At 48.4% G+C, this 26,884-nt stretch overlaps 1 protein-coding gene across 2 annotated transcripts in view; it reads left to right on the plus strand.

Moving 5' to 3' along the window:
• The first annotated feature begins 7,502 nt into the window (after positions 1–7,502).
• Positions 7,503–26,884, plus strand: part of TTLL9 (tubulin tyrosine ligase like 9) — a 33,134-nt gene continuing 13,752 nt past the window's right edge. Inside the window, exons 1-6 of one of the 2 annotated variants that reach the window (XM_035124031.2) lie at positions 7,503–7,585; positions 10,853–10,899; positions 14,262–14,354; positions 15,746–15,857; positions 17,877–18,062; positions 25,735–25,875. In XM_035124031.2, coding sequence (XP_034979922.1) covers positions 7,571–7,585; positions 10,853–10,899; positions 14,262–14,354; positions 15,746–15,857; positions 17,877–18,062; positions 25,735–25,875 — 594 coding nt within the window. In that variant the 5' untranslated portion in view covers positions 7,503–7,570. The remainder of the gene's footprint in view (positions 7,586–10,852; positions 10,900–14,261; positions 14,355–15,745; positions 15,858–17,876; positions 18,063–25,734; positions 25,876–26,884) is intronic. The other variant, XM_035124032.2, reaches the window with a different exon arrangement.

Consider the following 26,884-nt stretch of genomic DNA (forward strand, 5'->3'; position numbering starts at 1 on the left):
AAGGGACATTCTCAATGAGCCTGCTGAGGACCAGCTGTGGTTACGCAAGAGCAAGGACAAGGCATATCCCATACTACGCACATGGGCACTCATATTATGAATGAACAGCATCCTTTGACAGCCTGGCACCTTCCACGTGTTTTGGACCACAACTGCGCTGCCAGAGGCAGATGGGAGTTGTAGTCCAAAGCACACGGAGGGGAATCAGCTTAGCAAAGCCTGCTGTACAGAAATAAATTAAAGTTTGCCTGCTTTTGCCTTATCCCATCTTTTGCCTTATCCCATTCTGGGCTGCATCAATAGGAGTATAGCATCTAGATCAAGGGAAGTAATAGTACCACTGTATTCTGCCCTGGTCAGACCTCACCTGGAGTACTGTGATCTAGTCCAACCCCCCCCCCCCGGTAATGCAGGAATCCTGCCCACAGCAAGACCGACCCCTTTCATACGTCCGGATTCCTGTAAGCCTAGCAAGCTGAATACACCAAGGTCCGGACTCTTCTGCCCTGCGAAATGCAACCCAATTGTCTGAATGGTGGACAATGTCAGCAAAACAAATAGGCAAGTTTGAAGACATGGCAAACAGTGGCAAAGTTCATTATGAGAAGGAGATGGAAAGTTATATCCCTCCTAAAGGAGAGAAGAAGAAGTAAAAGGACTCCAATTCCCCCAAAAGTCCACCACCTGCTTTCTTCCTGTTTTGTTCTGAGCATCGCCCAAAGATAAAAAGCGACTGTTAGGGCAAAATTCTGGGTGCGAGAATGCTCAGCCACCCAGCTCATCAGGCAAGGGCCTGTGGTCGTTGCAGAGTATAAAAGGAAGGAGTCCAGCCACGATCCGGAGCAAACAGCAAGGTTTATTACTGCGCAGCAGGTTCAATGCCAGACTGAACACCATGAACAGGGCTGCAAGAACTTTTAAAAGTTCCCACCACCATCCCATAATGTACATCGAAAGCATCATACATACATCACTTGTGACAGGGTAAAACGTCAGAAAAGGGGAAGGGGCAAGGGGCATTAGCATACAGGTAAACAGGAGGTAAACAGGATTAACATACGGTAACAATGCAGGATGTCCCAGAACATTGTTAAGCAAGTACCAGTAAGTATCTGGGAGGGGATCCTTGAGTACCTGGCCGGGGGGGGGGGGGGGACAATGGGTCCAGGTGTGAGTATTGCCTCTGGCTTCGGAGGGTTGGGAATGGCAGGAGATGGTACCTGAATGGATTATGGATATGCAGAGGAGCACCACCCTGGCTACCTGACCTCTTGCTTAAAGGATTATGGCTGTTCCCTGCATCCCTGAGAGCCCTTGGCCAGAGTAGCAAAAGGGGGGTTCATTTAGAAATAAAGATACACTGTATTCATTCATAAAGAAATATGGTTACATAGAGTCTCAGGCAACAGAGAAAGGGTAGGAAAGGGAGCCTTTATTACACAGGGCTTGATCTTGAGGGGGTTCGTGTTGGTGCGATACTAGAGTGGTGTTGTAGGATCAAATGGGGTCCCCTTGAGGGCATTTGTGCCAATCTTGATTCCCAAATGAAGCCTCGTTTGGGTGCCCCCCCCATAAAATTCCCTAACAGTGACCACCCAGGTTTTTCTATTGGTGAGACACCAAAGAAACTAAAAACCGTAATACATAACAACATAAAAAATATCTGTTGTCAATGCCAACATACCATCGCTTCCAATGAAGCTACATGCAGACTCTTTATAGCAGGGGTGGCCAACTTCCAAGAGTTAAAAACTAGCAGTGATTGATCTACCCCCTTTGGGGGGTTCAGGTTGAGGTTGTTGAGCTTTTTTTTAGGAAGGAAAGCCATCCATGTTTTAGCGGGTTCAGGTCAAAGTTTAGCTTTATTTAGGAAGGAAAGCCCTGTTTTGGGGGCTTCAGGGCAAAGATGTAGAGCTTTTTTTAGGGGAGCCAAAGTTGCTGAGCTTCTTTGGGGGGAGCCAGTGATCTACCACAGACGTCCAGTGATCTATTAGTAGATAATGATCTACCTGTTGGACATGCCTGCTTTATAGCAATAAAGGGGTGCTGGCCCTTTAAGGCTGAAAGAGAAAACTGAGACATCCATGCCCACCCTTTCTAACACACATCTTTTAAGATCACATCACACAGTGGCTGCCCAAACAGCTTGGATGATAAAAGACACAAAGGAGGGAGGACAATTGGGAAAGATATAACACCATTGCATTCCCATGCCTTCCAAGCCTCCTTATGCAAAACCACCCAGTTAAAACGGAACTCCTTTCACACCTCATTATCGCTGGAGGTTTCATTAAGAACATCAGAGTGAGTGTGGTGTTTTACGTACAGTGTTTTAATCCACACCCCAGCTCTTCCAATTCTGGTTCTCCATTCCCCCCTCCTTGTTTGCTCTAGTAAGAGCAGCAGCAGAATGAGCTGAACGAGCGAAGGCTGTGGGGAGGCAGCCCGGGCGAGCTCCAGCAGGAGGGTGTTGCGCTCTCTCCCCTCCTCTCCCTCGCTGCGTCCTTTTGCTTCTAGAGAGGGGCAGCTGCCAGCTGGCTTCTAGAGTAGGGCAGCTGCCCTAACTTGCCCCATGGTGGGTACGCCCTTGGCCGGGACAAAGCTTCAGTGTTCAGAGAGAATAAAACCTTTAGTCTTCCTGGCTCGGTGACAAGTCAGGGCTGTCGGGGCAAGCAGGGGAGATGCGCCTCCCTGCCTCGGAAGAACGGTGGCGGGTGCGCAATTACGCAGCAGCCTGTCACTTCTCTGCTCAGTTCCCGGGACATCCCCCCGCCCTCCCTGCAAAAAAACAAAACAAAAACGCTTTCTGGGGAGCTGTCCCAGCAGCACACAGGTCTCTGGATCATGGGTGAACATGGCAGGCCTCCTTTAGTGTATTGTTGCGCAGTAAGGCAGGCAGAAGGCTGCTTGGGATCTGCAACTCGAAATCTGTGATTCACTCCAGCAGGAGAGAGTGGGAGGCCGGCAGAATGCAATGTTCCCGGCGTGGAATGTACGAGCGAAGGGCCGCCTGCCTGCCGCAGATCGAGTTACATCCTTGGATGTCGCTTTACGAAAATAGAATCGGCAAAGCACGAGGCCACCTTAGTTGGGAGGGGAGAGAGAGAGACCTCTCCGGAGCGACCGCCGGTGCTTCCTATTGGTTGAGGAGGAGCAGCGGAGTAAAATGGGATCGCTCTGCCTTTAAAGCTGCATCCTCACGAATCTTATTGATGGGAGCTAGTATGTAAGCCCAGGTGGCGCTGTGGTTAAACCACAGAGCCTAGGGCTTGCTGATCAGAAGGTCGGCGGTTCGAATCCCTGTGACGGGGTGAGCTCCCGTTGCTTGGTCCCAGCTCCTGCCAACCTAGCAGTTCGAAAGCACGTCAAAATGCAAGTAGATGAATAGGAACCGCTACAGCGGAAAGGTAAACGGCGTTTCCATGTGCTGCTCTGGTTTGCCAGAAGCGGCTTTGTCATGCTGGCCACATGACCTGGAAGCTATACGCCGGCTCCCTCGGCCAATAATGCGAGATGAGCGCGCAACCCCAGAGTCGGTCACGACTGGACCTAATGGTCAGGGGTCCCTTTACCCCTTTACCTTTAGTATGTAAGCACATCAGAAGAGCCTGCCGCCCAAAAGTTAGCTCAGGTGGTTAGAGCGTGGTGCTGATAATGCCAAGGTCCAGGGGTCAATTCCTAGGTCCAGGGGTCAATTCCTATGCGGGCCACCTGCATATTCCTGCCTGGATGACCCTCCGGGTCCCTTCCAACTCTACAATTGTATGATTCTATTCTCACAGACTAGGGACCCGGGTGGCGCTGTGGGTTAAACCACTGAGCCTAGGGCTTGCTGATCAGAAGGTCGGCGGTTTGAATCCCTGCAACGGGGTGAGCTTCCGTTGCTCGGTCCCAGCTTCTGCCCACCTAGCAGTTTGAAAGCACTTCAAAGTGCAAGTAGATAAATAGGGACCGCTCCGGCGAGAAGGTAAACAGCGTTTCCGTGCACTGCTCTGGTTCGCCATGCTGGTTTGCCAGAAGCAGCTTTGTCATGACCCGGAAGCTGTCTGCGGACAAACGCGGGCTCCCTCGGCCTATAGAGCGAGATGAGCGCGCAACCCCAGAGTCGGACACGACTGGACCTGATGGTCAGGGGCCCCTTTACCTATTCTCACAGTGGCCAAAACCAGAAATTCTCCCTAAAAATGATAGTTTTAATTTACTCCAACACACCAAATTCCTTTTAATTTCTTCCCATGTTTTTATGTAATTATCCTGATATAAATTTATATTTTTTGGGGTTAGCCAAATTCCTAGATACTTGATTTTTGGGAAAAAAATTAATTGGGTTGTTCTTTCAATTTCTAATTTTTCTTCCACGGATAAATTTTTGGCCAGCATTTTGGTTTTTGCACTATTTAATTTAAATCCCGCCACCTTTCCGAATTCATTTATAATTTCTAATATCTTGATTATGCTTTCTTTCGGGTTTTCAGTCGTAATCATTAAATCATCGGCGAAGGCCCGTAATTTATATGTTCTTTGGAGGTTTTTAAACAGAGGTCAGATGGCTATCCGCCATTGATGTTTTTGCTGAGATTCCTGCATCACATGGGGTTGGACTAGATGACCCTCAGGGTGGCTTCCAACTCCAAGATTCCATGATTCTATAAAGATGTTAATCAGCCAAAGGCCTGGTTAAAGAGGAGCCAATTCTCTGCTGGCTATGCTTCCGTCTCACTCTTCATTTACTTATTTATTTAGATAATGTACATACTACCCCTTGCACGAGCCACAGGGCAGTTCACAACAGGCAAATCCATAAAACAACACAATATTTAAAATAAAATAAAAACACCACAAAAGGGCTTGTCCACACTGGAGCAAAATGTAGATCTCTTCCGAATGTCATTCTGAACTTCCCTACCTGCCCCCTACCCCTTTAAATGCATGCTCTTTAAAAATACTGATTATTTTGGATTATCCAAGGATGGGGAAACCATGAAAAAAGGCCCTGGACACAACTGGGGCTGGGAGGACGCAGTGTGGACACCTCTGCATTAATGGGGAGGCAAGTCAGTGCAAATCCACAATCTGCTCTGGTTTGTGGACAAGCTGAAAGTTTGCGTATCTGTCTGAAGATGACAGGGTGTGGCTTCTCCTGTGCCCTAACCAAGAAATCTGGATCTTGCTGACCGGGTGTTTACCTGGGTGCCTCCCTTGGCAATTGCCTCACCAAGGAGCCATGCAAGGAACTTCTTCACTGTCCTCACCACCTTCACTGTCAGCGGTCCTGGAGACCGGTTCTTTCCTTTGTCTGGCTGCCTGGCCCAGCCAAGCCTTGTCCTTTCCTGCTTTTCCAGTTGGATTGTTGGATAACTCTGCCATTTGCCATTCCTAAGTGCCTCTCTCCAGAACCCATCTTTTGGTTTCTACGTTTGCTTGATCATCCTTGGTTTTGTAGGCATGCAAAGGCTAAAAACCCCAGTGGTTCACTTGGAAGGCCTTGCTGAGTCAAAACTTTTTTAAAAAATAATAATTTTATAAGTTGCGTGTCCTTGTTTCTCAATCTGATCCTTTTACATGGTTTTGTATGTTTTGTGGTATTTTATGCATTGTGATTTGTTGTTATTTTTATTGATTATAGATTAACAATTCTTTATTGTAATGATAAGTGTTTGGTTATATGCTGGTGTTTAATTTTACTGTTGAGATGAGCGCACAACCCCAGAGTCGGTCACAACTGGACCTAATGGTCAGGGGTCCCTTTACCTTTACCTTTATTGGATTCTAATGGATTGTTGAATATTGCTTTATTTGATATAAATCGTTTATTTTAAAATTATTGTGACTTTTCATATTGGATTAGATTGTTACTATTAATGTGTGAAGTTTTTATTTTTTATTATTATCTGTGTTCGAAGCCGCCCATCTGGGCGGGGTATAAATAAAATTATTGTTATTATTACTATTATTATTACAAAATAAAAAAATTCCTTCAGTAGCATCTTAAAGACCAACTAAGTTTTTATTTTGGTTTTTATTTTTACCAAAATAAAAACTTAGTTGGTCTTTAAGGTGCTACTGAAGGAATTTTTTTTATTTTGTTTCGACTCAGACCAACACGGCTACCTACCTGTAACTATTATTATTACATCAGTCATGAACTGCCATCTCATATGCAGCTGACAATACTGGCCTACCTTACAGGGCTATTTTAAGGAGTTGCCAAGGTTGTGGTTGTCAGCGCTCAAAGAAGTGCTATTACTATTTGTGGGTTTTCAGATACTTGGCGCACAAGCATCCAAATTAAGCGCTCCTTAACTTTTCCTCATGGGACCCAGGTGGCGCTGTGGTTAAACCACTGAGCCTAGGGCTTGCTGATCAGAAGGTCGGCGGTTCGAATCCCTGTGACGGGGTGAGCTCCCGTTGCTCGGTCCCAGCTCCTGCCAACCTAGCAGTTCGAAAGCACATCAAAATGCAAGTAGATAAATAGGAACCGCTACAGCGGGAAGGAAAACGGCATTTCCATGTGCTGCTCTGGTTCGCCAGAAGCAGCTTTGTCATGCTGGCCACATGACCTGGAAGCTGTCTTTGGACAAACGCCGGCTCCCTCGGCCAATAATGCGAGATGAGCGCGCAACCCCAGAGTCGGTCACGACTGGACCTAATGGTCAGGGGTCCCTTTACCTTTACCTTTAACTTTTCCTCATAGCTCAGCCAGCAGGAGACTCCTAGTCTCAGGGTCCTCCTAGGATTGAGCCCCATGTTGGGCAAAAGATTCCTGCCTTGCAGGGGGTTGGACTAGATGATCGTCATGGTCCCTTCCAACTCTGGGATTCTAAGAGTGCAACCTGACGCTCCGCCTGTTTACTCAGAAGCAGCCCTACCATGGAAGCAGAGCTTCCTCTCAGGTGAGTTCGTGTAGACTTCTAGGAGCCTAAAGGTGCCCAACTTGCTTGGCATTTATTCATTGCATATATTATCTCGGAGAGTACGTCCTATTTTGTCCCTACGATGACCCAGTCAGTCGGGTTCATCTGAGAAATGGCGACTAAGGCACCTTGTTTTCAGCGTTGGCTTTTAGACACTGTTTCAATGCAAACACCTTGTGTTTCGGCAAACCGCATAGGGAATTTATTTCCAGCTCAGCAATATGCAAAACAATAGCAATAACCCAAAAACAATGAGGAGGAGGAGAAACAGATGCCTTGCTCGGGACTCAATCCTGCCTCCATCCCGTCGCCTCTCTGATCTCCCCCAGGTATGCCGCGTAGGCGGCCGGGGTGGCCGCAGCGCCGAGGCGAAAAGCACTCCAGGCATGCTCAGAGACCCTCTCGCCCCCCCCCCTGCGCTCTCCACCAGGTGCCGAGCTCTGCCCAGTTTTAAGGCACGTTCCGGGGCTCAGCCCTGCCTGCGATTAGTCCCCCCCCGCCCCCACCCACAAAGCAAGGACTCCGCGCCTCCCCCTCCTCTCAGGCCCCGCCCACCAGCCTCGCCCCCGCCCCTGTTGTCGTGGAAACGGGACGCGCCGGATGGCGGCGGAGGCGGCTCTGGGCTGATCCCCCTCCGGAGCAGAAAGAGGAGCGCCATGGCCAAGAACAAGGTGGGCGGGGAGGTGCAAGGGGAGGGGGACACTAGGTGGGGGAGGGGGACACTGGGTGGGAGGGGGCATTAGGGTGGGGGAGGGGAGTAGATGAGTGGGGGAGGGGGACACTAGCGATCAAGCCAGATGGATGAGGGACCGCCATATGGTCTTGTGACATTTCCAACCAAGGAAGTAACTTTTCGCAGTTAGGTATGTGCCCTCCAGATTTGCACAGGTGTAAATCGGGACATGATTCTGACACCCCAGTTGTCACATGTAAGAGGATATTGTGGAGCCCAACACTTCGCTGTAGGCTCTCCTGCTGCACGATTCTTTTAGTGCAAATACCCTTTAGTCCACTTCTCTAACAGCTACAAGAGAAAGCCCTCCTGGGAAAAGCAGGAGTGTCCTACAATATCCCATAATAATGTGTTCTCAGGGGTTGGGAATATGCCTTAGCAGCTGTAGTGACGTGTCCAAAACAGCAGGCTGCATGCTGCGTGGCGCCTTCCGAGCATCAAATCAGACAAGCCATGGGAAGCTGGCGGTCAGGACCTCCTGCAGTTTTCCTTAAAATATTAATGGCAGCCACGCAGAGCAGAGGGTGGGGGGGCGGGGGGGCGAGGAACCACGGTTCTCCTATGCTCTTTTCTCAGCTCAGATTACACTACCACCCCCAACCTGCTGTTTGCCCCAAAATATTCCTGCAAGTTTCTCCCCCACAAGCCAGACAGCATATCTGAGGGGGGAGGGTAGTTTGCATCCGGAAAATGGTTTAGTGGGGAAAGTTGAGGCTTTGAGGCTCTGGGGGTCCCTCTGAGTGCCTTCCAACTCTACCATTCTATGATCCATACGATCCCCATGACTTCTGTTAATATTTCAAAACTTGTGGCAATGCACAGCAAAGACTTTCTGTGTCTGGTTTGGCCCTTAATTGTTCGCATGCAGCCATTTACCTTCGCTAGAGCCAAGATTTATCGCACTCTGTGATTTCTCCACCGGAAACCCTGGGGAGGGAGCTTAACCCTGAAACATGGCAGCAGCTCTTAGCAACTTGTGCAAAGACACTTTTACCATGGCATCCCACCCACCCTTAAAAAAAAACAGGAGCAGTGATTTGACCAAGAACTGTCGCTGGTAAACAAGGACAGCTGGGGCGTCTGTGAATGTCATACGTCTCATTGCATCTTTTTTGTCAGCCTCAGAATTATTCAGTACAATATTTCAAAATTCTGCCCATATGAGCAAACAAACACTGAGTGGGTATCTGTGACAATCACGTCTCATTCAGCAGCCGCAACTGCAGTGAATGCGTGATCTGGCGGAGAAAGATGTATCATATGTTCCCCAACCACAGAGTATCGCAGCTTCAGTGCTCAGAGAATGTGGTATCATCGGCACGACGAAAACACTACCAGGAGGGAAGAGAAGTATGGGCTGTGCATGACAAACAGGAAGACAAATACGTGTTCAGAATGTGATCTTAGAGATGCGCTCAGTTGCCTTGATGTGATGCGACACCCTGCCCCACATGCCAGTTAAGGCAGTCAGGTGCCCGACAACTCCAGGCATTTTCTTCTTCTTTGGCGATCGCTCATAGCCAAATAAGATTGTCTTCCATGAACACGGTCTTAACAGTGTGTCCATAAGCGACTGTGGTGGCCAATTCTAGATCCACATGTCCTTCCACAGTGGGGACATAGGTTTTTCAGACAGGAGTTGATCAAAGTGAGGGTTTGCCAAACATGCCTTCCTCTTAGCACGTTCCTTCCTTTTGTCCTGAGTTTGAGTGTCTTCAAAGCCCATGACACCTTTGGTAAAGACTGTTCTCCAATTGGAGCGCCCGCAGGCCAGTCTTTCCCAGTTGTTGGTGTTTATACTACATTTTTAAAGATTTGCCTTGAGACAGTCTTCAAACCTCTTTTGTTGACCACCCAGCTTTACGCTTTCCATTTTGAAGTTCAGCATAGAGTAGTTGCTTTGGAAGACGATCATCAGGCATCCGCACAACACGACCAGTTCAATGAAGTTATGTTGAAGAACCGTTGCTTCGACACTGGTGATCTTTGCTTCTTCCAGTACACTGGCGTTAGTTCACCTGTCTTCCCAAGTGATGTGCAAACATTATTGGAGACACCGTTGATGGAATCTTTCAAGGCATACCTGGAGCTGGATTGCTACCTTGTGATCCAGAGGCCTTGCAGTCACTAGGAGCAGTGCCCTGTTCCTTCTTCCCAGACGAGACATTGACTGCTCAGACCATTAGCAGCCCATGCTGGTGCTGGGGGCAAGCATTGGGTGCTTATTGTGCAAAAGTGGTCCTGCAAGAAGACTCCTGTTGATGTTCATGATACACAATGCTTGAGGTTCCCACTATTAAAATGACGGTGTCTTGTTCAGCTCTGCTGGAGTGGAATATCCCAGTTCTTAAGGGCCTGGTAAAATTACGTGTGTGCCAAGGGCAGAATGTAGAGGTGGTGGGACTTTCCCCTTTTTCTTATTTCTCCTTGGCATGTCTCATCTAGTATCCCATACCCCCACAGTGGCCAACCCGATGCCTTATGGGAATCCCACAAGCTAGAGCCCAGCCCACTTTTGTGCCCCAGTGACTGGTACTCAAAGAAGGCGTGGTGCCTCTGATTCTGGAGGTATCATAAAGGCGCCATTTTATTGGCATAGATAGACCAAACCACGCTGGCAACATATTACGGATATTTTCAGCCAATTAACTGACTTCTAGCTAATCGGTAAATTAACCGATTAAAGTTATTGACTGCTTTTTTGAGGCCACCCAAATGCACATGGCAATATGTATGTCATAATTTACAATTTACTATAAAACAATTTATCCCTTCACTCCATGTCCCCTCCCCACCCCAGCACCATTTTATCTTCACAAGGGATAGAGAGAGAGAAAAGCAAAAACAAGCCGTGAGTTTTGCAATAATTTGCAGCTGGGCTTGCTAGACCCCTGGCTCCTTTAGGAAGGAGAGAGAAAGTGTAAAATATTGTATCACTAGTATACTTTCTTTTATAGACTGAGTGATATAAGAGACAGGGCCAAATAGAATATTTCAAATTTCTGGGTCATCATGCTATCATGTTTTTAGGAGCTAGCATCTCATTTTTAGTCGCCAGTTCCACATAGAACTGAAGAAAAAATATATCTCTGATGTCTTACATTACATTTGATGGTACCTCATCATAACAGAGGAGTGGTGGTTTTTTTAAAAGGATATATTTAACATTCCATTTGCATTTGCTTTTCTTTTTATCTTGTTGCAGAACGTAAACTACAAAGGGCCTTACGGTTACCAAAAACTGAAAGAACGGTGAGTGCTTGGTTGTCCCCCCTCTCCCACAGCTGATCAAATCATTTAAAATTAATTTCCTCTTTCTGCGTGAATACAGTGGTACCTCGGATTAAGAACTTAATTCATTCTGGAGGTCCATTCTTAACCTGAAACTGTTCTTAATCTGTGGAACCACTTTAGCTAATGGGGCCTCCCACTGCTGCTGCCGCCCCCCTGTTCTCATCCTGAAGCAAAGTTCTTAACCTGAGGTTGGTGGAGTCTGTAACCTGAAGCGTCTGTAACCTGAAGCATCTGTAACCTGAGGTACCACTGTATTTTCATGGACTCTCTGCTGAAATGGGCAGAGTTGTATTCCAAACAGAAACCGGTGTAATACTTTTGATGCAAGAAAAGTGTAGATTTCCCCATCGCTTTGAAAAGCCGAAACGCATGGTGGGGTGATTTTTAGGCATTTCTCCACAATGTCAGGTATTTCTCAGGGGTAAACCGCAAACTCGCATGCAACAAACTCCACTAAAGTTATAATCCCACAAAATTATGACTTGCCTATCGTGCCTGTGGAGATCTCTATGTTAACCAGAAGGTTGGTGGTTTGAGCCCACTCAGGGACGGCTGTGGGAAGGATTCCTGCATTGCAGGGAGTTGGACTGGATGACCCTTGGGGGTCCCTTCAACTCTACTATTCTATGATTCCATCTTCCTGCACACACAGTGGAGGCTGGTTCACTAGGGCGAAGGGGGTCCTGCCCCACCAACCTCGGCCTGCTCTCAGTCAGCCCCTACCTGCCTGCTTTCTTCTTAAAGGTAAAGGTAAAGGGACCCCTGACCATTAGGTCCAGTCGTGACCGACTCTGGGGTTGCGGCCCTCATCTCGTATTATTGGCCGAGGGAGCCGGCGTACAGCTTCCGGGTCATGTGGCCAGAGCGAACCAGAGCAGCACACGGAAACGCCATTTACCTTCCTGCTGTAGCGGTACCTATTTATCTAATTGCACTTTGACGTGCTTTCAAACTGCTAGGTTGGCAGGAGCTGGGGTCGAGCAACGGGAGCTCACCCCGTTGCAGGGATTCGAACCGCTGACCATCTGATCGGCAAGCCCTAGGCTCAGTGGTTTAACCCACAGCGCCACCTGGGTCCTACCTGGACATACTGCCAGGGTTCTAAGCTGGCACCTTCTGCATGCAAAGCCACCTGGTGTTCTACCGTACCTCTGCGCTGCGACCCTTCCCTTAAGACATAGGAACCTGCTTCGCACAGCACCACCCGCGTCCCTTTTCTTCTTACTTACAGCTAATTCCAGGGAGCTGTCAGCATCCTCCTCTTTAGTTTCTGTTTTTTTGTCTTTGTAGAAGTCAACAGGGAGGAGGATGGGAAGGAAACCAGAATTAGTTAGCTCCTCCTCTCGTTGGCTCTGGCGCCACCTACTGTTGGCCTCCCTGCCTTCCGCCTCTTCCAGACCCAAGGTGCACCAGTTGCCGCTGCGTACGCAAACCTACCCTGGCAAGTTGTGTTTCCTAAAAGCGAGAGGGGGAAAACTGGAGACAGTTTTCACAATGTTCCGACAGGTCTAGCAGTAAAACGAAGGACATGTCAATAGAAGGCCGGCAGATAATGAAAAACTGGGCATAGGAATCTGCCTTAAGCCAAGTCGGGCCATTGCTGCCTCTCGATTATCGCTGCCTACTTGCCATTCACTGCCTCAAACCCAGGCAGCTGGGATCTGCATTGAAATGCGTTTCAGGTAGGCGGCGTATACTTTGAGCCAAACATTCCCCATATGATGAGGCTCAGTTGTTTCGCATTATTTTGATAACAATTGTGAAAGTCCCTCCTGCCAAGGATCGTTTGTCATGTTCAAAATGAAAGGATGGTTAAGCAAATGGAAGGAGATGCCTTATAATTAGCAGATATTGCCTGGATATAAAAGGATGTCATATAGAGGAGGGAGAAAGATTGTTTTCTGCTGCTCCAGAGAAGTGGACACGGAGCAATGGATTCAAGCTACAAGAAAGAAGATTCTACCTAAACATTAGGAAGAAGTTCCTGACAGTAAGAGCTGTTGGGCAGTGGAATTTGCTACCAAGGAGTGTGGTGGAGTCTCCTTCTTTGGAGGTCTTTAAGCAGAGGCTTGACAGGCATATGTCAAGAATGCTTTGATGGTGTTTCCTGCTCGGCAGGCGGTTGGACTGGATGGCCCTTGTGGTCTCTTCCAACTCTATGATTCTATGATTGTATGATTCTATGATCCAAAGAGCTTTCCTGTTCCCATGGCTGTGGCGTTCATCAAATGTTCTAATCTGCATTCAAGACAGAGAGGTGACTTAAAAGCGGGGGTCAGGGTGGGGGCTTTCAATTCACTGCCCCACCTCCAGGAATGCCCAGTCTCTTGGCTGTGTCCCTGCTTTGGCTCCTGAGCCTAGTGCATATCACACAAGCCCATTTTCTGCCACATGGAGTGGAAAACTCACCTTTCCTCTTTCCATTTGGGTCTCATGTGCCTTGCAAACAAACCCCAAAGGTGTGGCCGAGTAAGTTCAGGATGGCGTCTGAGAAATGGGAAGAACCAGCAAAAGAAGAATGGATGCAAAACTTGTGGAATATCATCACCATCATTTTATTTGTATGCTGCCTTCCAAAGTTGAAACTATGCTCAAGGAGGCTTACAACATGACAAGATTTACATAATTGCAAACATAACAGAAGTCATAAACAATAAATAATACACATCAAAAATTACGCAACCTAATGGAAACAATTTCCACATAAATCATAAGATCTAAAACTAAAGATACAACAATAAGTTAGGTTAATTTAGAATATGCAGGAAATGTAAAAAATAAATTTAAGGGACCGCAGAAAGAGGAGGAAGAAAGTTGAGCTTTGATATGTTAGAATGATTGTAAAACTATTGAAAATTGTGAATAAAAATTAAAATAAATAAAAAGAAATAAGAAGTGGTACATAAACAATACGTAGCAGGCTTTTGTAGGGGTCCGATCATTCTTTGGCGGAAGGCTGTGACAGGTAAGTTGCTATTGCTACAGGCTAGTAGTGTATTTTATTTAATTTTTTTATTTCATGGCATTTATATACTGCTTAATAGTCATGGAACCACTAAGCAACTTACGAAACAAAACTGTAGTCCAAAAAATCCGCAGAGCTTCAGGCTGGAGAAGGCTGCTCTAAGGTCTGGAGAGTGGGCATTTTACATCTTCCTCCCTGCCAGAGCCCCCATCGCCCTTTAAACGCATCTTAATTGCATTTGTTGTGTCATTTGCTAGGTTAGAGAGAGAGAGAGAGATTAGCAGATGACTTATTTGCAATGCAATGCCCTGCTACCCTCCATCTAACGGGATCCATGTGTCTTGCTTATATACAGAGAACCCCGAGCTTCCATCCGGTTCAAGTGTGCCCTTACAAACACCATTATAGACGTCCTTCGGCAGCGACCAGGATGGGTTGAAGTGAAAGAGTAAGGCTTGCATTTTTCTTCTTAAGGGTGTGTATGTGTGTGTGGGGGGGTGTCTTCTTCTCTCGTAATCCAAGCCACGGCAAACAACCGCAGAATTTATTTCCTGGTGCAAGAATCCCACTCCCCAAACCTCTTATCTCAACAGTGGTTTCTGCCTTCTGCTTTGCTGAACATGCCTTCCCCCTGCTCTTCTGGCAAGAACTGAAGAAATACATACAGTGGTACCTCGCAAGACGAATGCCTCGCGCAACGAAAGACTCGCAAGACGAAAGAGTTTTGCGTTGCGCGAGGCATTCGCAAGACGGCGAGGTTTTCTATGGCCGCCGCTTCGTCTTGTGAAGCGCGGCCATAGAATGTAGCGCAGGAAGCTGACAGCTGATCTTCCTTTGCCGCCCTGTTGAGGGTGGGTGCTCTGTTTCTGCAGGGGACCATTTCCTGTTGGTCTCTGAGGTGATAAAAGTCAGCTCTGGGGTCAGACCACTTTGAAGCCCTCCCGTTGATTTCTAGTGCTGCTCTCCATGTGAATCCTACGCTGCATATTGCATTGACATTTTCTTGTTATTTATTTGAAATATTTATACCCCGCTCTTCAGTGGAAAAGGCTCCCCTAGCAGCTTAACATCCATAGTTAAGATAGTTCCCTGCCCGCAGGCATACAATCTAAAAATACATGACACATGAGGAAAAGCAGATGAGAGGGAAGAGGGGGGGGAAAGCAAGCTCAGACATCAGTTCTTCAAAGTTATAGTTCTTATAAAATGAGATGAGAATTGGCAAAGCTTTTGCTAAAATTGTTACTGTCAGTGAGATGTCCCCTAAGAACAATCTTCAGAGCGCCATTCAATAATATGCTGTTGCTGCCAGTTAAAAATGAGGAGAGTGGCTCTAACAGAGCTCCTTGGATGTGCTTTTTCTGGGCAGGAAGATGAGACGTTTTCTGGGATTCCTTTGTTTCCATTGTAATTCCTGGGAGATGAAACAGTGTGGAATATCAGAAACGCAACATGTTACCTGATAGCCGCGGCCTCATTTGGCAGTCAAGGAAACCGTGTCAAATCTTTATTTAACATATATTAAAATGGCTCCGGTTGCACCTTTGACTGAAATGATTTTGTTCCAAGGGTGGCTGATAGGCTCTCCTGTGACAGTTTGCAATAAACACACTGACATAAAATGCCTCTTTATTCATAGTTCTGGAAAATGGATATGCTTGGATGAAAGCAGTCCTGGGAGCAACATATGCGCTTAAATTAAAGGTCCAGGATGTTTATGGCATTTTAAGCCAGCCAATTAACAGATCCATAAAAGCGGTGCAGCGAAGGAGCGAAAGGGACCTTGATGTGCTGGGTTTTTTGTGCCCAACTGGATGTTGTTTGACCTTTTCCCGACAGCGAAGGGGAGTGGGACTTCTACTGGTGCGACGTCCGCTGGCTCCAGGAGAACTTTGACCACACTTACATGGATGAGCACGTGCGCATCAGCCACTTCCGCAATCACTACGAGGTGAGAGGAATTTGGTGCCTTGGTTGCCAGCCGGGTCACACTAGCACAGAGTAGGGCTGGGCGATACCCGGTTTTCAACATCGCAATATATCACCAGCTAAACATCACCAGGGACCCAGGTGGCGCTGTGGGCTAAACCACTGAGCCTAGGGCTTGCTGATCAGAAGGTCGGCGGTTTGAATCCCTGTGACAGGGTGAGCTCCCGTTGCTTGGTCCCAGCTCCTGCCAACCTAGCAGTTCAAAAGCACATCAAAATGCAAGTAGATAAATAGGAAGGAAGGTAAATGGCATTTCCATGTGCTGCTCTGGTTTGCCAGAAGCGGCTTTGTCATGCTGGCCACATGACCTGGAAGCTATACGCCGGCTCCCTCGGCCAATAATGCGAGATGAGCGCGCAACCCCAGAGTCGGTCACGACTGGACCTAATGGTCAGGGGTCCCTTTACCTTTACCTTTAAACATCGCGGTATACATCACGAAATAAGGATGGACCTGTGCAAAGGTATTGGCTGGCTTCACGGTTTCCCCCACATTGTGATTTTGTTTGCATAGCACACACGGACCACAATTCACAATATATCGCCAGGTCAAAAATGATGAAACCAATATCACAATACGGACTTCAGACCGGTTTGGGTTGACGTATCGATATATCACCCAGCCCTGGTTTGAATTGAAAGCAACTTGGATAACATAATCCCACATGGAATCACCAGGTTTGGGGCTCAGCTCACAACCTCTTCATCAAAACCCACCCATCGTTCTGAGAATAAGAGTGTCTTAAAAACAAGAGTCATCATCATCATCATCATCAATTTATACCCCGCCCATCTGGCTGGGTTTCCCCAGCCGCTCTGGGTGGCTCTCAACAGAATTAAAAGCACAATAAACCACCAAACATTTAAAAACATCCCCAGACAGGGCTGCCTTCAGATGTCTTCTAAAAGTCAGATAGTTGTTTATTTCCTTGACATCTGATGGGAGGGCGTTCTACAGGGCGGGCGCCACTACCGAGAAGGCCCTCTGCTGTGAGTCTGGCCTTCACGGTTGTAGAGATGGGGGCAGTGTCTACTGTGTCAATTATACATCTTATGCAAACAGCCTTGAACTGTGCATCTTCATAAGAAGAGCCTGCTGGATCAGGCCATCATTCCACTTTGTCTCTTGGTGACCAACCAGTTGCCCCAGTGGGAAGCACGCAAAGCAACGGGAGCTCACCCCCTCGTGTGATTCGAACTGCTGACCTCACGATCGGCAAGCACCAGAGGCTTGGTGGTTTAGACCACAGCGCCACATGCATCTCCTCAAGACGGTGGGCGAGGGGTGGGGAAGAGGCAAGAGGCTGGTATGGGAGCACTGTGGGTGGGCCCCTCCAAGAACATTGATCACTTATTTGCAATTGACAAGGTTAGAGCAACACCTCTTCTTTACTTCACATTTTCAGCTCTCATTAATTTCAAAGCTAGTTCCTTTGGCAATTTTTTTCCATTTAATATCCTGAGTTGTCACAAGCCGCAAGATAGCCAGTTATTAGTAACAGCTATTTCTTTTCTTATAAATTACTTACAGTACAACTGTGATAGCCGAGGGTCTGTGCATGTTTGGTAAGTCGTTCTATATAAATAGGCTACAAATTTCTCTCGCCCTTCTGTTTTCATTAGTAAGAAGGCATAAAAATATTTTTCATGCAGTGTCTGTGCTCAATGAATCATCAGTTTTGCTGAATTAATTAAACTAAGTGGTTTTAATTTGATTTTGAATAAATGTGCAGCTAATTGTTACTGTTTTGAACTGTGTTGTGTTGCTATCTTCCTCGGCAGGTTGTGCAAACGGCTGTTCTGGACGATGCTCTTTATAGGGCAGGGTGGCGGGAACTGGGGATGAGTTTACGGAACCAAGAGGGCAGGGACCAAAAAAGGTTTGGGAACCCCTGGGCAAGATGAACAGCTAGATAAAAGCAGCTCCCGTTTCACCTGAGCATTTATTGAGGCTGTTTTTCTCATCCTTCGTGCCCTTGCAGCTGACTCGGAAGAACTACATTGTGAAGAACCTGAAGCGGTTTCGGAAGCAGCTGGAGAGGGACTCTGGGAAGCTGGAAGCCATGAAGTGTGACTTCTTCCCCAAGACCTTTGAGATGCCCTCCGAGTACCACTTGTTTGTGGAGGAGTTCCGCAAGAACCCCGGCATCACCTGGATTATGAAGCCGGTAAGAGGGCTGCTGGCCGAGGGGAAGCGGGACGAGGCGGCTCCACCATTGCTTTAGCACAAATTAAGCAGACACCTTTTCCGGAGGAGAAGATAGCGGGGGTCTACCACACTGCTGCTCCCCAGCTCCAGGCAGACAGGCGAGAAAAGGCGGCCATGGCGAGGAAGGTTACAGCCTCCGATTTAGGGAGAGGATCTCAGCAAGGGAGGGGCGCGTGGTGCTTATCTGCATGCGTCTTAAACAAACAGGTGGGGCCGTGTTTTCAACTCTGGATGTGTACAAGGGAGGGGAGCTGACTTTGCTGAGTTCTCTTAGCCAGTGGCAGAGAAAGGGCGGTGCAGTGGGGGTGGTCTGCCCCAGGTGTCATCCCTGAGGGGGGTGACGAAATCCCCCGTGGGCGGATTGACGCTGCGCCGATAGGGACGCCCTTAGGGACAGGGCCTCAGCCATCCTGCAGCTGGGGGGGAGACAGTGGGCGGACAGCAGGTGGGCCGGGCTGCCCCTATGGGTGCCGTGTGCCCCACCCTGTCTCTCCCTGTGGGTGGTTCACCCCACCCCAGGTGCCCGAGAGACCTCCTCCACCGCTGCTCTTAGCTCAGGAACGTTGCACCCAAGTAGGGCCCACCCATGCAAACCTAATTTCTCCTAATACACACAGTTTTGCATGTAATCATTTTACCCAACATTCAGTTTTAGAAAGCAGTTTCCCCATATGCAAATCTTTTTTCTATGTTATTTTTGCTAGTATCTGCATTTTTACTGGCACTTTGCCCACTTTTTGAACGTTTGCATGCATTATCCGGCACTGCAGAATTTCAATTCCGAGGGATGGCTGCGTTTAGGTTTGAATATTGTTTCGGAAAGTAAAAACCAGGTGGCTTTTAAATGAGAGCTGACTTGAATCTCTCTCTCTCTCTCTGTCTGTCACTGTGTGTGTGTGTGTGTTTGTGCGTAGATATATATAATAAATGAAACACTCCGAATTTTCTTCAACGGGTCACTGTTTCCTTCCATCCCCCAGAGCTCCGATTGCCCCTTTCGGAGACCTTAAGAGAAACAAGCTTTTCCTGTATGTAATAATTGATTCTGCTCACTCGCTTCCCCAAGGGAGCAGGGGGTGGGGGTGAAAATCTGCCTCTTTGGGAGGCTAGCAAAGCAGTCGAGAGGAGGCAAGGCAAGGCAAGGCAGGCTGTTGCTGCCAGATGATGAGAGACGTTTTAGCATCATGAATACGGCACCACCATGCATAATTACCTCCACACCCATCTGCGAGGCTCGCAGTGGGGCAGGTCGTTTGCCGGGCAGATAAAAGCTGGCACCAGCCGCTTCTTGCCTCCCGCCTGCAAATGAGGGGCAGGCATCCGAGTGGGGGAATGGGAGGCAATTATGCAAACGAGCGTGTGAATTACTGCCAGGAGGATAACAGCCAGCGATTATCTAAGTCTACAAATGATAATTTGTGTTAATTGCCAGCAAGAAACCTTGCATTAAGCTGATTTGGGCCCACATCCTCAATTAACATTGGGGAGGAAAAAGCAGGATCTGCTCAACGAGACTGTATTAAAAAGGTTGCAATTACCAACAAGTGGAAGAACGCGGGTTGAAGAAGGCTCTGGAGGTGGAGGCAGGAGTTCAGTTCTCCTCAGGTTCTGGTTAATAGATCCGGTTTTTTACTATCCTCTCCCTTTCAAAGGGGGAGAGGAAAATTAAGTTAAAAGTCAATATTCGCTTAAATACCTCGTTCACGCTGCGTATTCTAGAAAGGCCTTGGAATAGCAGGTAAAGTTGGTGCTTTCTCAGCAGGGTTGGGATGGAGTGGTGCCTAATGAGAAGGAGCTGTGAGTTCTGCGCTGCGGATTCTGCGAGCTGAAACCCTGCGTTTTATGCCTGCGATATATCAAGCCGGGATATCTCACTGTCGCTTCGTCATTAGAGAAGGGGATGCAGAAGAGCAGGGCAGATGGAGATGCAAAATAGGGCTTTTGTAGTGTTGGCAGCCCTGGGATCTAGGAAAGAATTAGGCAAAGGGTCTGGAACAGGAAGAGGGTCTGGAAAAGAAGGAGCAGCCAACCTGCTCCCTTCGCTAGCCAACCTGGTTGCTAACCCAGCGGCCTGCTTATCTGGTGTCAGGAGCGAGCCAGCGGTGACTCACACCCTGCAAGTTGGAGTTAACTCTTAATTAGCGAAAACGCAATCAACACAGGAGTGCCAGGCCTAATGAGCACAGCAACTCACTCCAATAGGTCTTGCCCCCATGAAGTTGCGGTGTCAGGAGTATGGGCAGGAGTCAGGCTCTGGGGCCTGTAGTGCCTTGCAGGACTGGGGCCTGCCTCAGCTTGTGCTGGAGAAGCAAGGCATGGCCACACAGGTGAAGACCTCAGCTTGTGCTGGAGAGGCAAGGAGTAGTCACCCAGGTGAGGCCACTTGAGATCTCACTGCACCTGGTGGCAGGAGCTGGGAGGGATAAAAGCCCAGCATTTCCCTTCAGCTCTTTGCCACAGCAACGCTATCCCTGCCTGGTTGCATCTGGCCTCCTGTTCCTTGGACCCTTGCCTTGTTGCCGCCGTGCTTCTTGGACCCCTGCCTCGCCTTCGCCTTGCTCCGCTCCTGCCCCATGGACCTTCGCCTTGCTTCTTGTTCCTGGATCCTTCGCCTTGCTCCTTGCTCCTTGGACCCTTGCTTCGCCTTCGCCTTGCTCTTGCCCCGTGGACCTTTGCCTTGCTTCTTGTTCCTGGATCCTTCACCTTGCTCCTTGCTCCTTGGACCCTTGCTTCGCCTTCGCCTTGCTTCGTGCCCCGTGGACCTTCTGCCTTGCTCCTCGACCCTGCTTCTTCACCACCATCTTTTCTCTGGTCCTGACGCCCGCCGACCGGACCGTGACATGCGGAGACTGAAGGTCCCTGCCTCCCCAAGTCCCCTCCTCTCCAGGGTTTCCCCCAAGCAATCTGAGACTGCGCCTGTAGGAAGCTAACTTCTCCTTCGCCCTCTTCATGCCTCTTCTGGTTCTGGGTGCAGGGCTGCATATGTGGCGCCGAGATGCAAAGATCCGCCCGGCGCCCCACCCCAGGTTGCCCCGCCCCAGGCATGCAGGAGGGCGGAGCCAGCCGGCTGCCTCATCATCTTGCTGGATTGGTTGCCCCCGAACCTGCGGCGCAGAGCTGCCCGCAGCAGAAGAGCCCACTGCGGCACTTCGACAGACAGGCGGGCTCAACTCTCGGGCCCTGGGCTCTTGGCCTGGTGTTCCTGAGAGCCCGGCGCCCGGGTGCCCGGCACCCCTAGTGCCTATGGGTAAGGCGGCCCTGTCTGGGTGACCTGTGGGGGGCTTGTTGCAGCAAGATTGGGAGACACCCACCCATGCTTCTTCACCAGCCTGACCCATCTCTGTCTCTTGACTCTCCCTCCAGCTTCAGCTTCTGCCTCTGGTTCTGGAATCTGGACTTCTCTCTACCACAGACTCTCCCCGCTCACTAAGCCCTGTTACCTCTTCAGCTTCTGACACCTCCTTCTCCCAGTCTCCTCCTCCTCCTTCGTCCCACCAAGACTCCCCGGACTCTGAGCTTTCTTCCCCTGGGGTTTCCCCAGCTATTCCTCCCACCATTCCTCAGCATCCAACTGGCCCATGACACTTGCGATCTCTAGGATGGGGGGTGGGGGGTGGGCAGATACAAATGCTTTGTAGGCTCCAGTAATGGATACTGCGGTAGATAGCACAGTGCTCTGCAGTGTCAGCCTAGCCCAGAGCACATGAGCCACCTTCCTTTCTTGGCTAGCACCTGTCAATCCTCTCCCAGGCCCCCGAAGTCTGACCATCTCGGCACGGAAGGCTCCATGCCATGCTTGGCTCTGTGCTGATTTAAGCAGCTGCCGCTTAAACGAGGTGGGGAGAATCTCATGAAAAGAGCCGGCAATAAAAAGATTTCTTTCTTTGCCTTACAAAATGTTCTGCTGGGGTGGGGGGTGGTGGAATAAGCGGGCCTTAAAACTAGGAAGGTAATATATGAGACTGAGACAGGGACGTTTTAACAGCGCAATATCTCACTTTCTGCGAGGCTCAGAAAGCTTGCTTTATCACCTGGGGGAGCTGGGATTCCGGGATTTCAGAGCTGGTTTCGAGGAGGGCTGCTGAGGCACGGCCCCGGAAATTCAAGGGGGGGGGGGCTGTGTGTGGCTTTAGCTGATTCTGTACACAGCCAGAGGCTCAGGTGATAAGCGTCAGGCCGGCCACCTACAGGGTTGGCCGCTGACATGCAAGGAGCCTGAGAGCTGCATGTCTTCCCAGGTGATTCCACGGTCTTTGGGTAGGAATGTTTGTTGCAAAAAAGAGTTTGAGAGCGGTGGGCAAATGCCAGCCCACAACTTCCATTCTGGCCTTACTACACATTTCTTTTCCAAGATGGAGAGTCAGATTAGGCAAGAAACTGTGAGATCTGTGATTGGATCTCCTGTGGCTGAGGATGAGGGTGGTGCTCATGATAATAACAAAAATAAATCTATATGCGGAGTAAGGAGGAATTAAAGAACCTTTTAATGAGGGTGAAAGAGGAGAGTGCAAAATATGGTCTGAAGCTCAACATCAAAAAAACCAAGATCATGGCCACTGGTCCCATCACCTCCTGGCAAATAGAAGGGGAAGAAATGGAGGCAGTGAGAGATTTTACTTTCTTGGGCTCCTTGATCACTGCAGATGGTGACAGCAGTCACGAAATTAAAAGACGCCTGCTTCTTGGGAGAAAAGCAATGACAAACCTAGACAGCATCTTAAAAAGCAGAGACATCACCTTGCCAACAAAGGTCCGTATAGTTAAAGCTATGGTTTTCCCAGTAGTGATGTATGGTGGGCAGGTGGGCGCCGCGCGCAGCTGCGCAGCGGACCGGCGGACCGGCCGGCCAGCGGGCGGGTGCAGCTCGCGGCGCCCTCCTGGCGGGACGGCGCCATGGTGCCCTGCGCCACCGGGGGTCTACGACGAGCCGGCCCTGAGGAAGTCCCTCTTTACACAGCTTAAGTTTTAACTTCATGCTTTAAATTCTGTATATTGTATGTTTCTCTCTCTTTTTTCCGTAACCCTAAAGGTAAAGGTAAAGGGTCCCCTGACCATTAGGCCCCGACTCTGGGGTTGCGGTGCTCATCTCGCGTTATTGGCTGAGGGAGCTGGCGTACAGCTTCCAGGTCATGTGGCCAGCATGACAAAGCTGCTTCTGGCAAACCAGAGCAGCACACGGAAACGCCATTTACCTTCCCACTGTAGCGGTACCTATTTATCTACTTGCACTTTGACGTGCTTTCGAACTGCTAGGTTGGCAGGAGCTGGGACCGAGCAATGGGAGCTCACCCTGTCGTGGGGATTCAAACCGCCGACCTTCTGATCAGCAAGCCCTAGGCTCTGTGGTTTAACCCACAGCGCCACCTGCGTCCCTCCTCTCTGTAACCCTACTTTGAGACAAATAGTGAAAAACAGGCCATGAGTGCGGTGCTGATAGAGCCAAGGTTGCAGGTTTGATGTCTGTAAAGGACAGCTACGTATTCCTGCATTGCAGGGGGTTGGACTAGATGATCCTCAGGACCCCTCCCAAGCCCATGATACTTTGATTCTTTGAAGCAAATGATCAATGGCACCTACAAAACCATAGATCTGGTCCAGCCTCCTCCCAAGGACACAGCTACAACGTCCCTGAGAGGTGGCCCACAGCTGTGGTGATGGCCACTAGCTTAGATAGCTTTACAATACGAGTAGACAAATCGATGGGTGGCTCACAGCTGTGATAGGATGGGACTTCAATGTACAGAATCAATTCCTGCCTCCAAGGTGGTTTTCTCACCAGCATTGACTGCAGGGGTAACTTTAAGAGCCCTTGATTTACAACCGAAACATCTGTGGGGGGTGAAAGCAGTCCCATTTAAAACTTCCCCCCAATACGTGCAGGAGCAAGGGAAACTTTTTGCCTTCGCTGCGGGAGAGACAGGCTGCATAGCAACATGCGGAGCCATAAAGATTTTACCAGCTCTCCTCTGGGATGGCCCGCATAACTCACCCGTGGCACCGCCACTCATGAGTAATGCCACCATCCCAAATCTGTGCCCGTAAAACCTTTATATCATGGCACACCATCAAGCATTCCCTTTTATATTGCTAAATAAAATAGCATCGTCAGCTTTAGAAACACAGCAGGGAGGAGAAGCGCTGAGCTGCAGCTGGAAAATTTGTGGGTGGCTGGTTTTAAGGCAAATCGGGCGCCTCTTTGTAGCCTTCCTCCCAAACACCTTAAGGCTTTTCACAATGTCTTAATTGTTGGGGCCTAGAAAGTGCCTGTTATGTGATAAGGGACACGGGGGCCCCTAAGCTGAAGTGTGATTCCCTCCCCACAGCAAGAAATGGATTCATATTCTGCACTAAAAAACAAACGAAAAACCTCCTGTTCAAATGTTTCAATTCAGTCATGCATATCCACACACTTATTTTGCAGAAAATAACTTTATAGTGTTGAATGTTTCGTTTTCTCCCACAGGCAACGTTTACAGTTTTTCATGGGCAGTGTTAGCAAAGGGACCATAGTAATATTTATCACATCCGCATTCCATTTTTCCTCCAAGGAGCTCAAGGCAAAGTGCATGTGTTATGCCAGTGATGGGCAACCTTTTGAGCTTGGTGTGTCAAAGTTCGCCAAAAAACTGAGCGGGTGGTGTGTCACTTCAAGAAAAAAAGCATAATTTCGCGATATTTATAGTTTAAATAACAAAAATGTGTAATTGTAATATATAACTGTATTTAATAAACCAAAAACTAATTATTTAACCAAACCAAACAAAAAAAACCCTTATTTATCACAAAGTGCCCAGAGTTGTTGAGCTTTTTGGAGGGAGCTCCTAACCAAAGTTTTGGAGGTTTTTTGGGGGGTGTGTGTGTGCAAAAGTTGCTTTGCTTTTTTGGGGCGGGTGCCCCAAAGCTGCTGCACTTTTTTGGGGGGAAAGAGAACAGAAATAAATGACGAACAATATCTTCGCTGGAACTAACACGCAGCACCGACATAGTCTGCCAAAGCGCCAAAAAAACCCAGCACAGAACGGGTTAAAAAAGAACATTGTTACGCCAAAGCGCCAGAAAAAAAAAACAGCACAGAAAGGGTTAAAAAACCAATCTCTGGCTACCAACAACAGCGGAGACATGGAGAGAAGCTGTAGGAGGAGCGGGAGAACAAATGGGGGGAAACAACAACAACAACAACAGCGCGAATGGGCGTGCCAGCAGTGAGGGCTCTGCGTGTCACGTCTGACACGCGTGTCATAGGTTCGCCATCACTGCGTTATGCCATTTTTTCATTAACAAGAAACTTGTAAACGCTGAGGGATGGTGACTGGGCAAGGATCACCCAGCAAGTGGCTTTGGATTCTGAACTCTGAACAGCCAAGTCAGCCAAATAATTGTAGGATAAAAAAAGATGCAAAATGATCAGCTGTCAATATTTGCTTAACTGGTGCAGGTTTTCAGAATCCATTTCCTCTTTGTATGTCGTGTGGATTGCTTTGGAGTAGAATTTGTTAAGAAAGTTGTCGTTTTACTTCTCTGCAAAGGACATCGTGCAAAACAGTCCCTTCACCGCTTCCTTTTCTTGCAGGCGGAGAGAGGAAAACGCCGGGCGGACGACGGGCTAGTAACGGTTTTCCTCTTTTTTGCAGGTTGCCCGGTCTCAAGGGAGAGGCATTTTTCTCTTCCGGAAGCTCAAGGATGTAATTGACTGGAGGAAGGTGAGATGCCTCCTTCTTCTCACCTCTGAGGAAGGGATTAGTTGGGAACAGCCTACCATACAGTTTTGCTCGGTGAGCAGCAACTTTGCATCAGCTGCTTAGGGGTTGGGACCCCATATGTTTCTTCTTCCTGCCCTCTACTGTTTAGGGTGGCTTATATATGGAGATCATGGGTGAGGTGGTGACCCTGGAGGCTTCTGGTTTCTTTGAGCCCTGGGAGATTTTCAGGTGTAACTTGGTTCACACCAGAAAAACACAGGAGCTCTAGTACGATGAGTGGGCTGACTAGAATACTATTCACTCTGGACAGCACACGCAGAATCTTACTTCAGTTTAAAACCAACCAGACAAGCAGAATCTTCTAATTGCCATGATGTGTAGCTGTACACTTTGGTCCTTTTTGTTGGTTTTTGTAATTTGGTTAAAATATAAAAGGAGAACTCCCTGAATGCCTAGTTCAGATATCCCCAAACTGCGGCCCTCCAGATGTTTTGGCCTACAACTCCCATGATCCCTAGCTAACAGGACCAGTGGTCGGGGAAGATGGGAATTGTAGTCCAAAACATCTGGAGGGCCGAAGTTTGGGGATGCCTGGCCTAGATCCAGGTTTGGGGCAAATATTCTTTGGTGAGACAGCTGCAGCTGAGATTTAAAAACACAAGCCATACAGCAAAGTGAAGCGTGGAAATATAGGCTGTTAGACCTTTAAAACATTCCCTTGTAAGCTGCTTCCAAGTTTCCCCACTTCCTTCAGCATTGAAAGAGATCACGCGTTTGGTAAGTTAAGAATGGTTTACTTACAAACTTTTTAAAAGTCAGGTTCATGTGTTTTCCCATACAGCAGCAAGAAAAGACAGGCATTACAATGTAGTTTCAAAAAGTGGTAAATGTTTCTAAAACATTTTTATAGAAACACAAAGATGGCTTACTAAAGCCCCACGGTCTGAGCTTGGAGCATCCAGCTTAGACATTCTTACTGGTCAGGTTCATATGGTGGAAAACAAGTAGAACCATCTTTGTTTCCTGAGAATGCCTCTAGGCATGCCCAGATGTAGACTGGGGAAACAAAGATGGCAGCTGA

Source organism: Zootoca vivipara, chromosome 7 (assembly GCF_963506605.1).
Source record: "Zootoca vivipara chromosome 7, rZooViv1.1, whole genome shotgun sequence".
Taxonomy (NCBI): Eukaryota; Metazoa; Chordata; class Lepidosauria; order Squamata; family Lacertidae; genus Zootoca; species Zootoca vivipara.